This window comes from Falco rusticolus, chromosome 4 (assembly GCF_015220075.1).
Source record: "Falco rusticolus isolate bFalRus1 chromosome 4, bFalRus1.pri, whole genome shotgun sequence".
NCBI lineage: Eukaryota > Metazoa > Chordata > Aves > Falconiformes > Falconidae > Falco > Falco rusticolus.
The window spans coordinates 54,555,277-54,570,157 of record NC_051190.1 but is presented as its reverse complement, the minus strand read 5'-3'; the positions used below and the strand labels follow the sequence as shown (position 1 = coordinate 54,570,157).

The 14,881-nt window shown below is 38.6% G+C and overlaps 1 protein-coding gene across 4 annotated transcripts in view; it reads left to right on the top strand.

The window, feature by feature from the left end:
* Positions 1–14,881, top strand: part of ADCYAP1R1 (ADCYAP receptor type I) — a 149,073-nt gene that overhangs the window by 70,355 nt on the left and 63,837 nt on the right. For all 4 annotated transcript variants that reach the window (XM_037386839.1, XM_037386838.1, XM_037386837.1 and 1 more), the window contains exon 4: positions 13,289–13,396. In XM_037386839.1, the coding sequence (XP_037242736.1) occupies positions 13,289–13,396 (108 nt within the window). The remainder of the gene's footprint in view (positions 1–13,288; positions 13,397–14,881) is intronic.

The following is a 14,881-nucleotide window of genomic DNA, read 5'->3' as shown; positions in this document are numbered from 1 at the left end:
AAAAGCTGTTTCAAAGCTGTTTCAGGCTTCCTGAATGCCTGCCTTCCCAAATCGCTTGCACTTTTGATAATCAAGCCATAAATTTCATGCTTACACAGTTGCTAGAATTGATTGGTTTGCCTCCCTTTCAGAAAAACAAATCAAAGGAAGAACAATGAAACAAGGCTACCAGAAATCACAACCAAAAGACAAGGCAAGGTTAGAATAATCCATTATTGAGTGACTAACCAGGACCTGTGTGAAAAATAATACCAGACATAGAAGTCAACGCACAATTAAATGCTTTAGAAGAGAAAAACAATTATTAAAGTGTGCAAGAAGAGTATGCCCAAACCATGTGGCAAGAGCAAAGCCAAACTGAAATAATGACCACAAACAATTAATTAAAATGCACTGAAGGACAGTTGTATTTGAGAAATTGAGTTTGTATTTGAGAACATGCCTCACCTTTTTTCCCCAAGATGTGACAGTACTTGAATCTTCTCCAGGTTTTTGGTCATACAGCTAAATGACGAATATAATCCTACCCCTCCTCTGCTACCCTGCAAACTACTTAAAACAGGACCCATTGTTAGCATAATTGAATAAGCTAGAACAAAATTAAATACAGAACTACCAGTTAGTAGAACTATTTCAGAGTTGTCTTCATACAGGATATACCAAAATCACCAATTTGTTTCCATTATTCTTCTTGATTGAGAACTGATAAAGAAAAGTTCAAATGGTATGATAGCAGCAGCTGATCGTTCCTGTCCACATGAATAAGATTTCTCATTTGGGTTACAAAGGAGCGTTTTTTCCTGCACTTTCTAATTTTTCTTCTACATGTAACCTAAGCAGTATCTGAGGATATATGTAAATATATAACTCTATTCTATACCTGTATGAATACATACTTATACCTCTAAATAACTTCTACATCTAACTGAGTTTTACAGTAGGGGTAAATTTTATATCTGCTAAGTAATGTGACCTCTGTTCACTCTCAGTATATCATGAAGGAATTTGTTACCATGTTTATATATGACACTGATGCTATCAGAGTCCCTGCAAGTAAAAAATTATCAAATGATTCAAACATAAAGAAACTTCTGGACCTTTAGTCTGTAATTCAAGCATTCAGAATTGTGCCCTGTAATGTACTTTTCTCATCCTTTGTCCAGCTAATGAATGTCACAGACAGCGAGAACTCCCAGACTTCCTTTTAGATATTTTAGTTATGGTTTATTTTTCCTGGGTGCAAGGAATAATCTCTATGAACTCCACAGGTCCCTTTAGGCTTATTTTCTGTTTTTCTATAATTATTCTACATTACAATAAATACCACAGTGAAAGAATATTGATTATATGTATTCAAATTTTCATAGTTATTTATTACTTCAGAAGGGAGTGTAATTACCTGCTCACATGTATTTGTGAGTAATACCACAAAATAATTTCTCTTCCTAATAGGTCTTTAACTTTTTGTAGTAAGAAGAGAGGGATGAAGAATAATATAGTTAATGAATTTTTGTATTTCTTTTTTAACCCATCTCTAAATTCTCTACACCAATCAGTCTCTGACTTATAGCAGCTTACAGATGTTACATAGGTATGTCTCTGACTTACAAGCAGACTTATAGATGGTGTTGAAGAAAATCATTGACCATTGGAATTAACTCCTGTCCTCATTTCAGCTGGGATAGAGTTAACTTTGTTCCTAGTAGCTGGCACACTGCTGCGGTTGGGGTTTAGGATGAGAATAATGTTGATAACAAGCTGATGGTTTAGTTGCTGCTGAGCTGTGCTTACTCTAAACCGAGGACTTTTCAGTGTCCCGTGCTCTGCCAGTGAGCAGGGGCACAAGGAGCCGGGAGGGAGCAGAGCCAGGACAGCTGAGCCCGGCTGGCTGGAGGGACATTCCATACCATAGAGTGCCATGCCCAGTATGTAAACTGGGGGGAGTTGTTTTGGGGGGTCTGATTGCTGCCTGGGGACTGGCTGGGCATCGGTCAGTGGGGGGTGAGCAACTGTACTGTGCATCAGTTGGATTTCTTGGGGTTTACTCCTCTCTCTTGTTGTTTTTCCTTTTTCATTACTATTATTGTTGTTGTTATTATTACCATTTCTATTTTATGTCGATTATTAAACTGTTCTTGTCTCAACCCATAAGTTTTACCTTTTTCCGACTCTCCTCCCCATCCCACCCAGGGAGGGAGGAGTGAGCGAGCACTGCTGGTACTTCACTGCTAGCTGGGGTTAAACCACAACTCCTCATTTACAGGAGTAAGCACAAGGAAAATGAGGGTCTGCAGACACTTTTTCCCCAGATGTGGTTAAAATCCACATTATTCCCAAAATACCACTTCCTGCGATGACTACTGTAATGGCTTTTATGGAGGTGGTGACTAAACCAGCAGTGCTGGGGGTTTGAAGCATATCTCTATATGTTACTGATGTTACTGGTCATCTACCATAAATTGTTAAGTAGCGATGGCAGCCTCAGTACTCTCTGATGACTATCCCCTGTTTCTTCCTGTATCCTTCCAGCCTTTAGACAGAGAGACAGATCCACCACGCTTGTTCTGATCTAAGGGCAAGCAAAGGGAAATTATCTTGTCTGTAGTGATTCAGATTTTGCATTGCCACCACTGTAATTTTGGGCCTTTCCGTGTCCACTTTCTATGGCTTTCTGGGCATTTTCAGTTTCATCTAATGTTTCATGTGTCTAAACATCAGAAATGTTTCTGACCTCTTCCTGTGTCTCATAATATTTATGGGGTTTTGTTTTTCTTGTTCTTTACTACAAGCTCTTGGCAGATTTTGTATTTTGTACCCTACACAGTAGAACTGTGAGCAGTCTGTACACATTTACTTTTTCTGGATTAAATTTATATGGCCTCTGCTTGCTGGTGATAGTGCTGGTCTGGATGTGATGGCACCTCTCTTTTCATGTATTGATACTCCTCACATTGCCTTTTCACTGATTTAGGATTGTAACCTGTCCAGAACAAGGTGTATCTCTTTATATACATTTACTTTTGACAAGAAGGCATCTAGAAGTTGGGAATTTACTGAATATTAATATAATTTCCTTTAGTTTCTTTCATAGTGACCAAAATTTCCCAGACGTATGCAAATCCTTGCGAGGCTGGATTGCATTTAATTTTCAGTGTTAATTTTTTCTACTCTCTGAATACATTGCGGGCAGTCAGAGAAGTTTGATATGAAACAAAAGACGGGCTTTGTTAAATTCTGACATTGTTATTGAATCACACCTTCGCTTCAAGATTTCTTACTCAGTTACTCCAAATGCTTGAACAAAATACGGCTTCTGTCTTCCTGTTCAGGAGTATGAAATGTGATGTGTTAACATGCCTCTTAACAGAGTATGAACTGGCTTTTTATAATGTATTTATTTCCTTTGTTTCCTCCACTAGATCATAAGGTCCCATGGGCTCTAATAAGGAATTTTTTGACTCACCAGTAGAACAATTTCCAGGAGAGTTTATGGAATTTACACACTGGAAAAAATTAAGTTAATTCAGTCATTGCTCATTCTCAGAAGATTTGAAGGAGTAAACAAGGAATAAATGCCTCTCAGGAGTATCAATGTTGGCATCACTCTGGTTACATCAGGAACGAATTTGGCCCAAGATCAGTTATAAGTTATCTGCTACTACAGAAGTGCCTTTTCCATAGATATAATTTTATTTATAAACAATAGAAAAGCAAGAAAGTTGGGATGACAGGAATCTGACTGTGAAGGGGCAGCTTGCTTCTGAGCTCGGTTACAGCTCTTCTTCTAGAGATTGTTTAGCTTTCAGTGCACCATTTATTTTGTTTTCCAGTTGTAAAAAGAGCAGAAAATCTTCTTACCTCCAGAGCTACCATGAAACCTTCATAATGATACTGTGTAAATTCCTTTGAGGTAACTTTGTATATGTATAACAGACTTTAATATAAGATTTTAAATTATCTGTGATACAGACTTAAGGTCAGTTGTTATTTTCAGTTCTTTCATGTCTGTCTACCTTCTTTGGTCTAATTAGCCTTTAAGAAACAAGTCATAAGTCCTGACAGATGTTATTGATTAGGCAACTGTTGATCTCAGCCTGTGCCTGAATAAGTCCTCTTGAAAATCCTGTTCTACTACATTGGGATTTTTCTAAGACTGAAGGGAAACCCCATGCCCAGAGACTGTTTCAAGATTTGTGTCCCATTTTAGTCCCACTTCAGTGCTGCTGTGAGATTAGTTGGAAACTAACGAATCAAAAAGCTGTGTTATAATTTTTTTTCATTTGTGACAGAACAGATTTGAATCCCTGAATTTGTTACTGGGAAACCTCAATGCTCAGCAGACCTGCTAGTAAATCGTCCCATCTTCTCCCATGCAACCAAATGGTCTCTCCATTTTCAAAGGCAGGCATACTCCAAAACACCAAAAAGATGCTGCAAAAAAGCTCTGCTTCCTCTATATCCATAGAAACTAGTTATCCTAGTGATCTTTACAGATGTTTTCTTCACAGGTCCATAAATCTCATAATGGGCCAAGTATCACGACTCAATGGGTGGTGCAAGTGGCAATGAACTGTTCAGCTGTACAGCTTGGAAAGATTCCTTACCTACAGCCCGAGTTGAAAGCCAGGGTTCACTGTGAGGTATTTCAATACTTGTGGGGAAATAGATAAAAAAAAAAAAAGTTTTAAAATATATATTATATATAAAAATTATATATAATATAAATATAATATATACATATATTTATATATATTAAATTCTATCCAGCTGCTCCATCACCACAACCAATTCTAGGCTTAGTTAATATTGTTAATTGAAACTATTCAAAAAGGTAAGATGCAGCTGATGGCACTACAACCTGTTGTCCTTAGTTAATCGCTTTTTATGGGGCAGGTTGTGCCTGTGAAGGGGAGGATCTATTCGGGTAGGAACTGACAGAGGAAGATAAGGCTTTGTGGAAGAGGAATACATCTTTCTAGTTCTTACTCCATTGCTTTCTTCTAAACTGTGTCTTAAATTTGCAGACTTCAGCCAGTATTTTTACTGTGCTCTTCCCAGAAATTACTGTGAGCCCAGTCACTCCAGGACTAAAATTTGTAGCATTGTGGTGTCTTGCGAGGCACTGGTGGAATCACCTCCTCTTGTCTCAGCTTGGAGAATTAATGAAAGACAGATTTGATAAAGAAAATTCTTTGATCTCCTCTTCTTCTAGGAAGGGAAGGAAGTGAGTCAGAATGGCGTGGTGCTGGGGTAGAATGACAGTGGTTCCAGCTGCCACCAGCAATTAAAGAAGTGAGGGGTACCAGCTGCTGCCAGGCAAGGCTGCCTCCAGCAGTACCCCATGATCTCACATAACCCGTGGCCTGAGTGATGCCAGATCACCTGCAGCTGGTGAGCTTGGCACCAGCTCAGGTTCTGGCAGCTTGTAAGTGTCATTCTGTCCTCCAGCAGTGTTGGAATAAAATCTCCCAGGTTTTTGGAGTAATTTCACGGTCTCTCTACCTCCAGAGCAGCAAAGTGGTAACATTCTTGTAAGTGAATAACCAGTCTTTTTTATTGTATTTAAAGAAGGTTTGTTTTGTTGGTGGTGGGATTTTGTGTGTATGTGTTTTGTGTGGTTTTTTTTGTTTTTTGGGGTTTTTTTTTTGTTTGTTTTAAATACCTCTCCATTTCCCAGATTATTGGCTTTTCAATCTTCTGTATAATTAGACAAATAAATGTTCCAAGGATTTTGCCCAACTGAAGTTTCCCTTTAAAACTCTCCAAAGCTCACCTAAGGCCAATTGGTTGGCAGCACTTAAAGCATTCTGGAGATTTTCTTGGCAAGTAACAATGCAAGAACAGCAATAAGCATGAGCTTAGAATAAATATCCTGTGATTGTAAAGAATTAAACAGCTTTAGAAGAAGGTTTATACCTCTCTAATTACAGATAACAGCTCCTGTCATTTAAAGGCTGATCTTTTTCATGTATAAAATGTTCAAGGGGAAAAAAAACCCACCACCTTGGTGTTAACATTTCCTTTTGAGGTGTGAATGTTTCATGTGGGACATAGACAAAATGTTTCATCCTTTCGAGGGCGGTAGTTCTAATGGTTCAATTTTTATACGAATGAGGTCTTCATTCTCTTTTTGCCTCTGTAGATCATGGTCAAACGGTGACTTGTGTGTGTATTTGTAACTACTTTTCCCCCCACAAAAATAGTAGGAATAAAGATAGAGTTCTAATTTATAACGTGGTGTGTGGCTCAGTCCCAAGGTGGTCAGAAGGTGAACCAAGGTCCCCGAGTGATGCAAAATATCCAAACCAGGTGACATTATCTCTCAAACTCTGGTAAAAATTACTAGATTTCAGTTCTAAAATACGCAATTTATGCTTGGCAAATGCAAAGCACTGTTTGGGAGCTGAAGCCTGCTATCTTCAGCTCATCTTTTTTAACTGTTATACTATGAAACCCACCATTCCAATCAAAGAAAAGCCATGTTTCTATTTCTTTCACTTTTAGTTTTTATATAATCTAGGATTAACTTGGTACATAAGAAGAGAAATATGTCAAATAATTTTGTCCAATGTTCTCCTTCATAAATTAAGCTGATATTTTAAATAGTTCTTTGAAAACAGTGCTGCATTTGATGTCTTAGATCTCTGAAAATGTCATCCCATAAAACAACTCACTTTACTGATAATGATGTACCAGTACAAAATGCTATCATAGTTTATATAATTATCATTATGTACGCAGTTGCTTCTAAATAGATATCATATATATGGTTGCATAACTTTATACCAGTGGCAGCAGCTGTCTAAAGAAAGGTAATGGAAAATATTAAGGTGAGCCGACTGCTGGTAAGCTTTACCACAGTTTATTTTTTTTTCATGTATGGCCCTAGCTGAGTCGCACTATATATGTTGAATTCCACAGATCTAATTACAGCTGTTTTAAGCCTAAGATTAAGCTTTCTCTTTATGCCTCTTCTAATCAATGGAAGAAAATATGTATTGCCATAAGATAATTTATCCTAGAAACCCTCTAGCAGTGCCCTCCAGAGATGTCTGTTTTTCTTCATGCGCTGTAAAAGCAATGTAGAAGAACTCGGCTCAGGCTTACATATGTATTTTTTTATATCATTAAGGTGAATGAGTACAACTAGACCAAGTAACAGTACAACAGTAACAAAATTTGGACAGATGAATAAATTCTTAGTGCAATAGTTGGTCCAGATGACATATATGCTGAGAGAATCAATAGGCTTTGTTCAAATAATTCCAAAATCTCCAATCGGGAGCAGAACTGGGAAGGAAAAAACCTGTCCTTTTTCGCTGCTCAGCTTCCCCTTGTACTCAGTTTTTCATGCCAGCTTTTTATATAAGACATTTTAAGGAAGGAATAACTTTTCTTTTTCCCTGTACATGATCAAGTATTCTCTTTTCCAACGTGAAATGTCTTCCTTTAGTGTTTTTTCCCACTTTGTGTGGGGGATTTTTTTTTCCCCTCCCCTTTTATAACTTGGTCTAGAACTTCAGTTGATGTTTCTTTTCTACTCTCTTATGGCCTGGACTTTCAAAAGAGGTTATTGAATCTGAAAGTGTTATAAACTTGCTGCCTGACTCAAAACACTTATAGAACCACCACCTCTGTAATAGAGGCTCCTATAAGATACCTTTACTTTGAAATGTCAATTACTTTTGAAAATCTAGGCCCCATATCCAGGCCACACTTAAACCTTTATTTATTTTGGTATTTACCTAGATTTATGAAAGAACAGAGAACATCTAACCCATATTCCCCCTCTCTGAAAGGCTTGATATGTAGTATGCCCTTTAAAAGTTATTGTGCATCGCATAATTCAGTTTAATATGCTGGCTTGTAACATTACGTTTCCTTTGATATGACTCTCCTGAAGGCAATATGACCTTGAACGTAATATTTTAAACTAATAAATGAGGAGAGGAACTGAAAATCAAACCAAATGCTGTAAGCCAAAGGGATGGATTTTCATCTCTAGGCTTTTTTTCCATACACGAAAAATACAGACGTCTAACATTTATGCGTTTAATTTTTTTCTTGATTTTCCAAGGAGAGATGTTTTATGCAAATTCTTGTCTATTCCCTTTTGTCTATGTATGAATCTAGAAAACCCTTTGGCCATTGTCCTGCCATCCCTTTTTTCATTTCCCCCTTCCACTCAATAATTTTGAGTCCACTGAATAAAGCCAGCAACATCTGACAGAGGTGAACTACTCTCAAAGCTACAAATTCCTATATAATTTGTGAAAATGGTGTACTGAGTGCAAGAAAGATGTCAAAATAATTATTTTCATGGAGAGGGAGACAGGCAGGACTTTTACCTGCTTTATTAAGAGGAGTGAATGGGTGAATAGTGAATTACTACCCAGGGTCTTGCCATCCAAAAAAATACATCACTCTTTTTGCACGTTCTCTTGCCAAAAAGCAGAGGCGAGAAGGAGGCGTTTTGCACTAGGGCAGGATAAAGACCTGGGAGGATGTCATGGATACTGTAAAGAGGGTGGAGTGTAAATGATGGTATTGTGGTAGAGGCACCATGAGAAAACATGACACAAATCTATAGAAAAATAAAGGTTTGTACATAGTCCTGGTGGTGTAATGACTCTATGCTGGGGGAAGAAAACAGGCTTTATTATCAGGGGCTTTAAAGTGAGGTCTATTCCTTGAACTCTGTGAACTTCAGCTATGTGGCTGCCTAAAACCTGGTTTTAAAGCTAGCCACTCTCAAGGCAGCCCTAGACAGAGGAAAAAAAGAAGGTAAGGGACCATAAGCAATTTCAGAAGAGCTCTTTATTACTGCTATTCTGCCAGCATGGCTTGTTTTGCGTTTTAATTTTTTTTTCCTCTTGGTGCTTGTCCAGATCTTTCAGGTAAGAAGGGAGCATTTCAGCTACTAGAAATAGCACGTTCAAGAGAAAGTGTTTTGCTCAGAGGTGCCTAATTTGAAGCACAGGATGGGATCAAGGTTTGTGTAAACCTTCATGGAGAGGAGATTACTAGAATGGTTTTAGTGCTAGGTGTAACTTTAAAAATGCATAAGAAGATCCTGAAAACAATAAATAACATAGTTTCCTCGTTATGAAATTTGGCCTTTCTGTGAAAGTGTTGTTCTATTTCAGTGGCTGCCAAGTCAGGTCCATCCTTAGGTATATAAGGCAACGCCTCAGCTTCAACAGTATTGAATTTAAACTTAGGTGTCATGGGCTTCATGTGAAATCTATATTAAATCCATGTTGTGCTTCAGCTGAAATCAGGACTCTGTTTTTTGCAGTACATTTCTCAAGAACAGTAAAAAGTGCATCCAGCCACAGGGGCTGTGCAGTCTAAACACAAGTTTTATCTTGCGTTTACAAGAAGAAGCTTGAGACAGAGATGTAGGGTTTATCATGTGGCTTTTTGTAAGCAGACACTGTGGTTTGCCTGTGGTTCCGATAATAGCTCAGGAGCTGTATAGCTATGCTGGCACCATTTACGGCCTGCAGCAACGTGTCTCAGCCCTCACCTGGACTCCTTCGCTCAGAATCAGAAGGTGGCTAAGGGAGGCTGCACAGCCACTGGCCAGCCCTCTGCCCAGAGGGCACAGCTGGTTCCTGTCTCCTCCAAAAAAACGCATAGACCCTATAGGGAATACAAACTATATATAGGGAATACACACTCCAGCCATTTAATAGGCAGCTGTCTAGACTGCGCTATTCCCTAACCTTATTCTACCAAGTGTAGTCAGTGGAGAGATGGAATTAGACTTTACAGGGTGGTTCACCACCAATGCCACCTTGAAAATGGGGTTATATCTATCTGGAGTTTCTCTCTCCATGAACAACAGAGGAAACCTTGTTTAGCTGAATAGGGTAAAAGGGTAAGTCTTAGCCATCCAAAGTTAAACCAATCCTGTGTAAACCTATAGTAGAATCATCATTTTGTGTTTTCTCAAAAGTCGGTGACAAGGAATACGGACTCACAAAGAATAATCCAGCCCATGGAAGAAGAGGTAACTAGCTAAATAAGATGAAGCATTCTTCTGTCCATGCTACAAAGAGGGCATAAGTACTTACTCAAGACCAGATGCCAAGCTTTACACCACCTATGTTAGCTGAGATGAATCACACAGCGTTTACCAAACGAGAATTTCAGTCTGCAGGTTGCAGTGCAGACATGGGAAAGGAAGCACAAATTCTGCCTTCCTGCACAGTAACTTGTTTTCAAGACCGTCCTATAGTAAGGTCACCGCTTTTAATTTCTTTTTTTCACGCTGGTCCACATGAAATCTTAATCTTTAGAACTATTTCTTGTTACTGATTTCTAACATGCTAAGAACAAGGAAAATTTGCCCACTTGAGCCAGCACCTTGCTGCTTGCAGTATCTGAGCTACCTCTTTCAAAGCTAGCTTGGGCATCACTCCGTCACACGGCAATGGAGACATTCTGTCAGTGCCAGAGGAGAGCCCCGCTGTGCAGTTTCACACTCAAGTCACATTGATTTCCGTGGGCAGATTTCACCCAGCAGGAGTTGCTGGCTATATCATGGTTTACAAATGTAAGGGGATTGTGCATGCTGACCTTTATTCCATGTAAATTTTTTGTCATCTTTTTGCTCTTCAGAATTGTTTGTTTCAAATATACTTTTCCAGCCAGGATCAGGCAACATTCTCACTGACAGTGAATTCTTTCTGATCTCCATCACTCACGTATTTTAGTAACAAAGACAAATTACTTGACTCTCTGCTTCTCTCTCTCTTCCAGTGTCAGCACATCAGTGCTTTCTAGCACAATGAACTTATAATGTCTTTTTTAAATGGGGTTATTTCTTAGCTCTGCATGATATTACCACAAAAGCAGCCACCTGGCATAGCTGAATTTGATACACAGTGCTATAAAATATGTATTCCATGTCTACGCTATCCTTTTTACAGTATGAGGATTTCTTTGCGTTTCTCTAGGAAGATTTGCAATATCTATTAGTATCACAGTGTTTGGAAGACAACCGATGTCAAAGTAATAATAAGGAAGCTTTCCCTATTCCTATCAAGCCCATTTAATTTGAGCAAGCAAGGCTAGCAGGTGTTTCTCAGAAGATCTCATTAGCCACTTTGATTGTCTCTAACACCTCTTGTAAGCAAATGTCTCATTACCATGGATATTTACATATCCTCTACTTTTGTACAGATTGCCATACATCAGTAAACTATAAACCTATTACTGCATGTCTTCAGATTTACATGGTAAATACAGTTCCTACTGTGTGGACAGACACTAGCTATCAAAACCAATAAAATCTAACAGCACTCAATGTGATCTTGATTTCCATCTTTAGTATATTAGCTGTATCATGAAACTTTTCAAACGCCAGTGTCTGAGCCTTTTGGAGATATTCTAGTGAATCACAACACTTACACAATGAGATCCTCAACTGGCAAAGGAAACAACCTGGGGTAGGAGTAGAAAAAAGGGAGGAGGAGGAGGGGGAAATGTAAAGGATTCCTTTTTGCCAGCTCCTGCGAGGATTTAATGAATATTTTTTCAGTAATATTTTATTTTGGTGGGTCTGGCAAGGCTGAGGGATTTTTATCGAATAGGGCCAGGATTTTATATGGTTATTAATTTATACTATGTAATCTGACGCTGCATCCTTTACTTGGAAAGCGTGATTATCAGCTGCTTAGCATATGCCATCATTGTGACATCCTAACAGTGTTGTTTGACCCTGACATAATTCTTAAACACTGTAACTGCCCTATCTACCACACATGGTAGTATCTGGCTTATGTTTTTGTGAGAAAACACAGGGCTTGATTCCCTGCCACTGAAGATGATGGAAAAAATACAATTCCAGCTCTGTCAGCATACATTCTCCACTGACAGAAATCTGCTACTATCACCGAAGTTGAGAAAGCCCACACTGTTTTTATAAGTTTATCACCCATACCTCATTATATTGTACTTGTGCCAGTCTGAAAGTATGACACTTTGAAGTAGTATCCACTTTTACCAAAGATCTTATTTTTCTTGGCACATAGCCAAAGAGAGAGCATATTAACAGAAAAACGCTTAGAAAATCCTGGAGCTCGCAGCTTTTAACAGTTGATAAGATGATGTTATCTTAACCTCAAATGCAAATAAGCAGTGGAGATATTCAGATGCAGTTTTCCTTTCTTTTCCTGCTGAGGTAGAAGATGATTCTCATTTGAGATTCCTGCACTAAGTCATTTTTGTAAACATAAATAGGAAATCTGAGAGATTGTGCTGCATTTTTTCTGTGCAATTCATCTGTCTTCTGGGTTTGTCAGCTTGGAAGATGGAGGTTTACAAAATTACTGGAGGGCTTTTGCTTCCTGAAAGGTAGTGATGGTTTGTCACTCTGACACAGTGATCAGAAAGAAGCAGGAGCTGGGCTTTTTTATTCTATTTACAATAGCACATGGGACCTGAATTTTTCCTGTATACTAAACTCCCATCCACAATGGTATCACCTCCTTTTTCTGCATGCATGTATCAGGAGACTGGTTCTTTATCCCTCAGTTTTTAGTTCAAAACTTGTTACCTGAAGCCTAATCCCTGAACAGTTTTTAAAGGCATGACTCTGGTTTTAGCTTGTGCAAGAAACCATTAGAAGTCAAAATCATCCTTTTGACATCGTGAGTTTATAGTCTCTAGAGCAAAGACCACAGTAAAGAGAGTGAATGATATTATAACAGTTCTTTACTGAGGAAGGATGTTTCTATTCCCAGTAATTTTTTAAAGAAAATAGCATGAAAGAGGTGATCTTCTCTCGCATATCCACAAAACTGGCTGCAGGATGAAGCAGAATCAGTTTTTCAGTTTCCAGTCATCTCCCTAGGTCAAATTCCAAAATGTGCCAGTACCCAACTTTTGACGAGGATTAGGGCCAACAGAAATTCATAGAATTTAAAGCAAAGGTGTGATCCATAAATAAAGACGCCTTAACCCAGCACTACTGAAAAATAGTTAAATGGCAGCAGATTTTATGCTCAAGGGAAATTTTTTTCCTAGTATATGTTAGAGTGATTTAACTGGGACTAAGAAATGTCATATGTGAGGGCAGAGCCTGGCCATTAGTGTTCCATGCATCTACATATTTTATGCTATTTCTATGCTATTTATTCCAGGGATAGCTTATTAGAAAATTATTATTCTAAACAAGAGCATTTTAATATATAGAAGAAAGAACCAAGTATAAAACACAACTATGTGAAGGAGTGAATTTCCATCACTAATGTATATTATTTCTCCTTCACTTCTATAGGATGCCCAGGAATGTGGGACAATATTACATGCTGGAAACCTGCAAGTGTGGGTGAAATCGTCTTTGTCAAGTGTCCGGCACTGTTCAGGTTTATCATCTCTGAAGATGGTAAGGTGCTTTCTCTTTGTTCTTTGCCTCTGCGTGGTAAAGCTGCATGACCAGCATGAGTGTAAAAACCTCACTTAGATACTTGCTATAAAGGAAATCCAAGAATACCACAGTGGCCTGGATCTGGGATTCAGTTAAAAAAAAATACTGTAGAAACCCAGGATGTTTGTGTGTAGAGGTGTGTGTGTGTGTGTGTGTGCAAGGCTGGGAGGGAATGTGTGAAAAAAGTCTTCACAGACTATACAACATGAAAATACCTCCAACTCCGGTTGCTACAGGGGGTGTTCTGTCCTCGAGTCTCCAATGAAATCAATGAGACCTGAAACCGTGTTTGGGTGTTAGATAACTAATCACATTCAAACCTATTTTAGAAAATAACTAAAACTCAGAGTGGGTTCTGCTCATGCTTAAGGAGAGCATAAGCATGAGATGATCAATGTGAGGAGCTCCCATGTTGGGAGTCCAGGGAAGAGTCAGTGGGAGTTAAAGATTCCTGGAGAGATGCAGAAGGTCCATCGTGCCTTTCTGTGGTCTGTAGAAATTAGACTTCAGCGTCCTTCTGTCCCTTGCAGCTGGCATCAGCAACTAAGCAAGCAAATGAAAGATCGGAAATGTGGGCTGTTCCTGCTTCCAGAATGCATCGCTGTCTAACAAAGTTGTCCCTTGTCTTGCAAAAAATACTGCAGATGGTCAGCGAGGCTGGTGCATTTTCTTCTGCTACCACTTCAAGCCTGGAGCAAAAGTCCCATGCACTCACCATGCTTGTTAACCAAACTCTATTAGACCCCAGCTTCAATCCATGTACAACCAGTCACTGTTCCCAAATGAGCTGGTATTAAAAGGAGAACATATCTTAGCAGTAAGACTATTTGACCTAGTTAATAATATTATGTAGTGCTTTTTAATGGGAAGCATCTCTGTGCAAACTACTGTTTGCATGATACAAAAAAACCCTTGTCCTTTCTCGATTGTTTTCTAATTTTTTATTTTTATTTTTTTACCTTTGAAATGCATGAAAAATTGCCAGGGAAAAATGCGGATATGTGGACAGGAGGCAATAACTATTAAGTTGTTCACAGCAGATATATAGATTGATTAGATGTTCTTTTGAATTTTTTTTTTTTTTTTGTGTGTGATTTCATGACATCTCCTTCCCAGCTGAATGACTGAGAGAGGCTGTCCTCCCATCAATGTATCTAACAACAAGCTTTTCTTTGCAATTAACACAATTTTGTCCATCACCTCCCAGAACCCATCTCTGCTACTGCAGATCACTTTATTGTCCATTGAGAAACAAGTTCATCATTGTCCCCAAGGATCCTTTTCCCTAAAGATTATTTTCCCAATTAATTATTCATTTATAGTTTTGAGTCCAAAATTTGCCTTTTCTGCATTGCCACACACAGAACGCTATTTGTGGGAGATGGTGTTTCATAGACAGCTCCAGGAATGCTGAAATCCTCACCTTTACATACATCCATTTGA